The sequence below is a fragment of the Scardinius erythrophthalmus genome (genome assembly GCF_964197995.2).
Source record: "Scardinius erythrophthalmus genome assembly, chromosome: 5".
Taxonomy (NCBI): domain Eukaryota; kingdom Metazoa; phylum Chordata; class Actinopteri; order Cypriniformes; family Leuciscidae; genus Scardinius; species Scardinius erythrophthalmus.
In genome coordinates, this window is record NC_138225.1 from 729644 (window position 1) to 739643 (window position 10000).

At 40.9% G+C, this 10000-nt stretch overlaps 1 protein-coding gene across 1 annotated transcript in view; it reads left to right on the plus strand.

Moving 5' to 3' along the window:
• dcc (DCC netrin 1 receptor) overlaps positions 1-10000 on the plus strand; it is a 294705-nt gene that overhangs the window by 160451 nt on the left and 124254 nt on the right. The window contains exon 6 of the mRNA XM_081365686.1: positions 9985-10000. This exon is cut by the window's right edge and continues 139 nt beyond it. Within this exon, the coding sequence (XP_081221812.1) occupies positions 9985-10000 (16 nt within the window). The remainder of the gene's footprint in view (positions 1-9984) is intronic.

Here is a 10000-nt window from a genome sequence, read left to right on the forward strand (position 1 = left end):
TAATAAATGATCGTTCTCTCCCATAGGATTTTGTGAAACTATGTTGGGTGGACCTCTGTCCCTCTAGGGGGTTTCGGGGGCATGCTCCCCCGCAAGAAAATTTTGTACATTTTAAGGTTAAATTAATGCATCAATCTGATGCACTTTGAGAGCTAAAAATTAAGAGCAAATATATAAGTATTCCTATGACATAAAATCCATATAGCCAATAATATGTACTGTATAAATTAAAATGAATATTTCAAAAGTATATTTTACATTACACTATAGTATAGGAAAATTACAATACTTTTGTCCTAATTTCTTCACTTGCAAGAAATAAACCCTTTAGCTTTTATTTTGGAGAAAACACCAGATCACCATTCTGATCGCGTGAGCAAAGTGCGCACTTTTCTTTAAATCACGCAGCATAAACAGAATGCCTATAGGCTACTTAATTAAAGTATTGTGCTGTTTTATAAAGGCACAAAGCCATATCACGATTTCGATTTTAGTTCGTTGGCAAAATATAACGCTAGAGACCTTTATGTTAGGCTATAAATTTTACATCTCATGTGTTTGGAAAAGGGAGAAGAAGAGCGAGTTCGGCAAAAGGCGGATTCGAACTTCGTCGAACGCATCTAAAGCTACTTTCAAGCACTTCACGCCCTACGACCTATGGCCACTGTAGATATTTAGAGATGGGCGTCTTTTTGCCAAAAAGACAGGCACTTAGTGCAAATATATGCTCCATTATAGGAAATGTATAAAAAGAAGGATTTTTCTTCCACTCGCTTGGACGAGAAAAAAATCTCTTGGTGTGGTAGGGGCTCTCACTGGCGCCCCCCAGCTGTTTGCGCCCTAGGCGACCGCCTAGTTTGCCTATGCCTAGAAACGGCCCTGCTCAGGGTACATTACGGCATGTTTTCTATGTACGACATTCTCAATATATTTCATAATCCCACGTTTATAATGAACAACGCGTGGTTATTGTGTTAGAAACGGTGTACGCACAGAGCAGAGGGGCGGGGTGAGCAAAGCTCATTATCATTTAAAGACACATGCACTGAAACGGCGTGCTGAAAACAGAGCTGTTTTTGACCAGGTAAAATTAGTGTTTTCTTACAATACTAATGAGAATTTTTAATTAAAGTATATTACAAACTTTTAATTTAGACCCTAAAGAATCATATTAGCTTGTACAAAAATGGCATTATATGACCCCTTTAATATAATTTAAACGGATGAGTTTCACCCCCTTACAGTCGTCGAAGAACAAAATTAGCTATATAGACCAAAATCACTTTTTGCACCAGACTGTATATGGGGCGTCGTTTGTAAAGCGGCTCACGCTGAAAATAACAGCAACATTTTGTCACATTTAGCTTCAAACAATGTTTAAAAAACTGGTATGAATTTTTGACGGTCACTTTTTAGCACATTTACAACAATATTTGTCAACCTAGAGATATTTTAAATAGTTAAATCTAAATATTAAATGTTACACCTAAATGTTAAATCTAAATGCTAAATCTAAATATAAATGTTAAATATAAATATAAATATAAATTTTAAATCTAAATGTTAAATCTAAATATAAATCTAAATGTTAAATATAAATATAAATATTAAATCTAAATCTAAATGTTAAATATAAATATAAATGTTAAATCTAAATATTAAATCTAAATCTAAATGTTAAATCTAAATCTAAATGTTGAATCTAAATGTTTCGGGTGAAACTAAATATTTAACTAATATGCAAATTCAAAATGCCGGAAACCGGAAGTGCCAAAATTAAAGCTCGAGGAGGTCAGTGTGTGTTTATAGCATGGTTTATAGTGTCAAATAACGAATAAAAACCATCTTACCATCGTCATCTTAATCATCCGTATTTTGCATTTAGATTTAGATTTAGATTTAACATTTAGATTTAGATTTAGATTTAACATTTAGATTTAGATTTAGATTTAACATTTAGATTTAGATTTAACATTTAGATTTAGATTTAACATTTAGATTTAACATTTATATTTATATTTATATTTAACATTTAGATTTATATTTAGCATTTAGATTTAACATTTAACATTTAGCTGTAACATTTAATATTTAGATTTAACCTTTTAAAATATCTCTAAGTTGACAAATATTGTTGTAAATGTGCTAAAAAGTGACCGTCAAAAATTCATACCAAAATATTGTTTGAAGCTAAATGTGACAAAATGTTGCTGTTATTTTCAGCGTGAGCCGCTTTACAAACGGCGCCCCATAACTGTAAACATGTTTATTTCTGCTGTAAAGTTTACATGGAGGTCTATGGAATTGAGTCTCTTCTGCAGCCAGTCTCTAGTGGCCAGTCGATGAACTACAGTTTAAGTCACTTCAGAGTTAGATTCAGAGAGAGAGACAGGGAGGTTTCCGCTTGGGAACAACATCATTTTAGAATAGTACAAGCTAGAGTGATATCAGAAATATTAAAAGCATAGACGTTATATATGTTCAGATAGAGAAAATCCTCATGGAGTCTGAAGGAGCTGCTCATTTGTGATTGGTCGGTGTGTTGTTCTGTGTTTGATTGACGTCTCCGTTTGCTCTTTTGTAAGCGTGTGTGTGTGTGTGTGTGTGTGTGTGTGTGTGTAAGGGGAACAGAGAGGGCTGCTGGGTATTCACCTGTTCATCTGCACTCGTCCCTCTCTTTGTCTCTCTCTCTCTCTCTCTCTCTCTCTCTCTCTCTCTCTCTCTCTCTCTCTCTCTCTCTCTCTGTCTGATCTCTGGGTCTCTCTCTCTCTCTCTCTCTCTCTCTCTCTCTCTCTCTCTGTCTTATCTCTGGGTCTCTTGATTCAGTTGTTTGTGTTTTTCAGAGTGAAAGATCTGAAGCATCTGAACTTGTCATGGGTGTCATCATTCTGAGTGCACTTACTGGATGACACACTGTTTCATTACCAAAATATTCTTTCAAGAATCAAAAGTATCAATGCAACTTTATTTATTTAAAGGGGTCATGAACTGGATTATTTTATTATTTTAGAATGTTTCCTGGGGTGCCCTTATAATGTTAGTAGGATTTTTACATAAAAAATTGTTTTAATTTAGAAATAAAAGATATTTTTCCTAGCCTGATTTTAGCCTCTGATTTGAACGCTCTGTTTGATGGGGCGTGTCTGTGTGAGTCTTCAGTGTAAACGCCCACTGCTGTGATTGGCTGCTGTGAGACTTCAGTGTAAACGCCCACTGCTGTGATTGGCTGCTGTGAGACTTCAGTGTAAACGCCCACTGCTGTGATTGGCTGTGAGTCTTCAGTGTAAATGCCCACTGCTGTGATTGGCTGTGAGACTTAAGTGTAAACGCCCACTGCTGTGATTGGCTGCTGTGAGACTTCAGTGTAAACGCCCACTGCTGTGATTGGCTGCTGTGAGACTTCAGTGTAAACGCCCACTGCTGTGATTGGCTGTGAGTCTTCAGTGTAAATGCCCACTGCTGTGATTGGCTGCTGTGAGACTTCAGTGTAAACGCCCACTGCTGTGATTGGCTGCTGTGAGACTTCAGTGTAAACGCCCACTGCTGTGATTGGCTGCTGTGAGACTTCAGTGTAAACGCCCACTGCTGTGATTGGCTGTGAGTCTTCAGTGTAAACGCCCACTGCTGTGATTGGCTGTGAGACTTCAGTGTAAACGCCCACTGCTGTGATTGGCTGCTGTGAGACTTCAGTGTAAACGCCCACTGCTGTGATTGGCTGCTGTGAGACTTCAGTGTAAACGCCCACTGCTGTGATTGGCTGTGAGTCTTCAGTGTAAATGCCCACTGCTGTGATTGGCTGTGAGACTTAAGTGTAAACGCCCACTGCTGTGATTGGCTGCTGTGAGACTTCAGTGTAAACGCCCACTGCTTTGATTGGCTGTGAGTCTTCAGTGTAAATGCCCACTGCTGTGATTGGCTGCTGTGAGACTTCAGTGTAAACGCCCACTGCTGTGATTGGCTGCTGTGAGACTTCAGTGTAAACGCCCACTGCTGTGATTGGCTGCTGTGAGACTTCAGTGTAAACGCCCACTGCTGTGATTGGCTGTGAGTCTTCAGTGTAAATGCCCACTGCTGTGATTGGCTGTGAGACTTCAGTGTAAACGCCCACTGCTGTGATTGGCTGCTGTGAGACTTCAGTGTAAATGCCCACTGCTGTGATTGGCTGTGAGACTTAAGTGTAAACGCCCACTGCTGTGATTGGCTGCTGTGAGACTTCAGTGTAAACGCCCACTGCTGTGATTGGCTGCTGTGAGACTTCAGTGTAAACGCCCACTGCTGTGATTGGCTGTGAGTCTTCAGTGTAAATGCCCACTGCTGTGATTGGCTGCTGTGAGACTTCAGTGTAAACGCCCACTGCTGTGATTGGCTGCTGTGAGACTTCAGTGTAAACGCCCACTGCTGTGATTGGCTGCTGTGAGACTTCAGTGTAAACGCCCACTGCTGTGATTGGCTGTGAGTCTTCAGTGTAAATGCCCACTGCTGTGATTGGCTGTGAGACTTCAGTGTAAACGCCCACTGCTGTGATTGGCTGCTGTGAGACTTCAGTGTAAACGCCCACTGCTGTGACTGGCTGCTGTGAGACTTCAGTGTAAACGCCCACTGCTGTGACTGGCTGTGAGACTTCAGTGTAAACGCCCACTGCTGTGATTGGCTGCTGTGAGACTTCAGTGTAAACGCCCACTGCTGTGATTGGCTGTGAGTCTTCAGTGTAAATGCCCACTGCTTTGATTGGCTGTGAGACTTAAGTGTAAACGCCCACTGCTGTGATTGGCTGCTGTGAGACTTCAGTGTAAACGCCCACTGCTGTGATTGGCTGCTGTGAGACTTCAGTGTAAACGCCCACTGCTGTGATTGGCTGATGTGAGACTTCAGTGTAAACGCCCACTGCTGTGACGGCTGGTGTGAGACTTCAGTGTAAACGCCCACTGCTGTGACTGGCTGTGAGACTTCAGTGTAAACGCCCACTGCTGTGATTGGCTGCTGTGAGACTTCAGTGTAAACGCCCACTGCTGTGACTGGCTGCTGTGAGACTTCAGTGTAAACGCCCACTGCTGTGACTGGCTGCTGTGAGACTTCAGTGTAAACGCCCACTGCTGTGACTGGCTGCTGTGAGACTTCAGTGTAAACGCCCACTGCTGTGACTGGCTGTGAGACTTCAGTGTAAACGCCCACTGCTGTGATTGGCTGATGTGAGACTTCAGTGTAAACGCCCACTGCTGTGACGGCTGGTGTGAGACTTCAGTGTAAACGCCCACTGCTGTGACTGGCTGTGAGACTTCAGTGTAAATGCCCACTGCTGTGATTGGCTGTGAGTCTTCAGTGTAAACGCCCACTGCTGTGATTGGCTGTGAGTCTTCAGTGTAAACGCCCACTGCTGTGATTGACTGTGAGTCTTCAGTGTAAACGCCCACTGCTGTGATTGGCTGTGAGACTTCAGTGTAAACGCCCACTGCTGTGACTGGCTGCTGTGAGACTTCAGTGTAAACGCCCACTGCTGTGATTGGCTGTGAGACTTCAGTGTAAACGCCCACTGCTGTGACTGGCTGTGAGACTTCAGTGTAAACGCCCACTGCTGTGATTGGCTGCTGTGAGACTTCAGTGTAAACGCCCACTGCTGTGATTGCCTGTGAGACTTCAGTGTAAACGCCCACTGCTGTGATTGGCTGTGAGTCTTCAGTGTAAACGCCCACTGCTGTGATTGGCTGTGAGTCTTCAGTGTAAACGCCCACTGCTGTGATTGGCTGACATGTTTGCATGTGAAATAGCTAGTATTATATGTGGAACTCTCTCAAAAACTTTTACTATGTTTTTACTATTACAGCTATCGAGATTAACGAATCGTGAAAAGTATTGATCATATATTTAGATTTATTCCAACACATGAAAGGTTGCAGTGATGAGTATTGAGCAGATGACGGACAGTTGATCGCGTGAATGAAGTGATCTCATCATTGCAACGCAGTTTCTGCACTCTCACGAATGCTTTCACCAAATAACAATGCAAACATGATGTAAATACAGTAAGAGCTTTGTTGTGCAGTGTAACAGCGTCGTTGATTTCATAACGAGTTTTGTCAAGTGTCCAGATAAACTCACGCTGTGTGATTGACAGCTTGGGCGATTGGAAAGGGAGCGTTCTTTGATCGCTTTCTGTATATAATTTAATCACAGTTTAAATAAGATTACCAAATAATCCACAGTGAAATGCACCAAATAATGCACTGCTGACATTCACATGGTTGAAAAAACAACAACACTTTCCTAGCATTAGGATGGTTTGGAAGGTAATGGTATTGATCCTGTGTCGATCTTTTCTCGTTCTCATGTCACTGTTCACTAACGCTCCAGTGGGCGGAGCCAGAGACGCGGCGATGTAGGCGTAAGCGTTGATGTTCTTCCACAAAGACGGTCTTTCGCTGCTCTGTGTTCTATTGAGCAGCGAAATAGAATCCAATAGAATCCATTGTTCTATTGTTTCATCCATTCATCCATCAATTTTTCTATCATTCTATCTATCCATCCATCCATCCATCTCTCCATTGCTCTATCATTCCATCCATTGTTCTATCAATCCATCCATCATCCATCCATCCATCCATCCATTTTTCTATCTATCCATCCATCCATCTCTCCATTGCTCTAGCATTCCATCCATCCATCCATTGTTCTATATCATTCCATCCATTGTTCTATCATTCCATCCATCCATCCATTGTTCTATCTATCCATCCATTCATCTTTCCATTGTTCTTTCATTCCACCCATTGTTCTATCGTTCCATCCATCCAGTATTATACAATGAATAAAAATGAATATGCTAATGAATTTTAACATAATATCAGGTCATTTACTACAGTAAACTACAATGCTCGAAGTGTGTGTCTCGTGTGAACGGCGTCTTCATCCTCCAGGTTTCTGAAGCGCTTGTTTTGTGTTCTCGTCGTTTTCTCCACATCAGCGTCTCTCTAAAGTTCTGCATCATTTCAGTAATTTCTCTTCGTGAAGTGGACAAACACCACAAATACATTTTATTCCAATAAGTCTGATTCTGTACGTCTGATGCTTTTGTGCTTTTGAAGACGAGTGCTCATACTGCTATCGAGACGAGGCGATCGATGCGTAATTCTCCCGGTGAAATGAGCCTTTCATTCTGTGAGTAAAATCAGGCTGAGAGAGAGTCTCCGGTCTGCCTTTAATCATGACAGTACGTCTGTCTTCACGCTTGAATGATGTTCTCAGGTAATGGCCTCCTCCTGTCTCTCCCTCTGCGTCTGCTTTGGAGATTTGACAGATTTGACAGGATTATGTTCATATTGGGAGTCGTGTGTGTTTGGATGCCGGGATCTTCGCTGGGATCTTTCGCTCGTCTGCTTGATTTATTTTAATGCTGTTTTGGGAATCCTTGACCAGTTGTATCCGTTATCTGCTGCTGATCATCATGCTGTGTCACACACACAAACACACACATGCGTGCGCGCACACACACACACACACACACACACACACACACACACACACACACACACACACACACACACACACACACACTCTCTCTCACACACACACACACACACACACACACACACACACACACACACACACACACACACCCGTCACTATGGGTGGGCCAAAGGGGGCAAAAATGCTTGTGCTGTGAGGCACAGATCTCTTAAAAAAATTATTTTAATTTTATATTATCATAGTTGCTAATTTTGTGTTGCATTCTTTATCATTAAAACATTACAAATATTAAGGATCCATTTGCGATCCATTCCATTCTGAATAAACAAACAACGCAGTTTACATGCTTCGTCGTTGTTGCATTGCTCATTAAGATAATAATTAATAAATGCACGCACAATTATCCGTGAACTTGATAAATGTTGATAAATGTTTTACTATGCACAAACAAATGCCTTTCAACTTATGTGCAAAACTCAGAATTAAATGAATGTGCAGCAATTTGTACAAATAGAGAGTCTGTAGGCCTACTATACATGTTGTAGCCATTAAATAAGCCTATTTATTTTCATATTTGTTAAAATATTAGAATGTTATTTTTTTCCATCTATGTTGATTATGAAAAGTGAACAGCACGAGTAAGATAGGATGCGCAATATATTGAGAGACATGGAGTGGGTCAGACATGATTTTGACCACTTCATTAAGTTTTGTTTTGTAGAAGCAAATATAGCAGACAATATAATCATGGAGGCGCCGGCGCGCGCGGTCACTTGCATTGTACGTTAACTGGAGCGCATCTCATCCTAACTTAACCGAAACTCAGTGTATGCCTCACAGACATGAGAAATACATCTAAAGAAAGCTTGAAATGTCCTTAAATGAAACAATTCAAAACTAAAAGAAATAGGCTACTCTCTGATTATATAATCCATGATGTGCATTTCTCTCTATAGGCGCGTTCACTACGAATATGGCGATCGTCAACTTCATCTTTGCAGCCGACACTGACACAGAAAACACTAGTTTATTAATAAAAATCAATGCACACGTCACCGGATTTACAAATGCACATCTTGCTTGTTGCACGCTCACATATTATGTCGAAACAAGAGATATTATGTTGAAATAACATTATTAAATAATAAATCTTTAAGAATATTTGATTGAATGCTGAATGTTGTGCTTGTTCAATTTAATAAAATTAATACTTTAATTGTGACAATTAAAATAATTTAATATTAAATATTAAGTAGCCAATGTTTGCTCATTTATTAATAGTATTTATATATAATATATCTAGCACCCCCTCAGCACCTGCGTTAAAAAATTCCCTGGCGCCGCCCCTGGTTATAATGGCCTACGTATTAAAAAATAGTTGGGTTTAAATCGGGCTCGGGCTCATAAACACAGTTAATGTGTCGGGCCGGGCCGGGCTCGGACACAACATGCACGGGCTTGGGTAGGGTCGGGCTTGATTTTTTGGGCCTGATCTAAGCTCTAACTCAAAGTACCGGTAGGTTCAAAGTGTCTCTGTGCATATGTATGTGCGTGCGTGTGTGTGGGTCTCATGGCAATGCATATCCCATGTTGACTGCTTTAAAATGCAATGTTTGAGAGATGCGTCTGGTGTTACATCTATTATGTTGTATAGTCAAGTGTTTGATTGATATTCATAACATTGCTTCTATGTAATGTGGTGTAGACTATAGGCTACCTGGTCATATTCCTGTTGGTTATGTTTAACGTGATGATTACATGCTGCGCGAATAGAGTAGCCTATATGATTATTATAAATATACCTACTGTAGGCTAATAATAATTGTGCCCTCCCATGCATTTCATATGGCCCCCTTAAGACTGAGGTCTGGCGACGGCACTGCACTGCACACACATACACACACACACATACATTCAATGAATGGCTCAAATAACAATTGATTCCTATACCATCCATCCATCCATTGTTCTATCGTTCCATCCACTCACTCATCCATCCATCAATCAATCAATCAATCAATCCATCCATCCATCCATCCATCCATCCATCCATCCATCCATCCATCCATCCATCCATCCATCCATCCATCCATCCATCCATCCATCCATCCATTGTTCTATTGTTCCATCCATCCATCATCATCCATTTTTCTATCATTCTATCCATCCATCCATCCATCCATCCATCCATCCATTTTTCTATCGTTCCATCCATCCAGCCATCCATTCATTTTTCTATCATTCTATCCATCCATCCATCCATCCATCCATTGTTCTATTGTTCCATCCATACATTTTTCTATTGTTCCATCCATCATCCATCCATTCATTAATTTTTCTATCATTCCATCCTTTCTGTTTTTATTGATATTTGACTGAATGAAGCATTTATAATCCTCCACGGTCTGATCTGGTTTCTGTGCATGTGATGGTTTGTGATGTACACACACACACACACACACACACACTGCTGGTTTCTGCTGATGTTTATCATGGTCTCTCTCTCTCTCTCTCTGTCCTCAGTGCCGCCTCAGTTCCT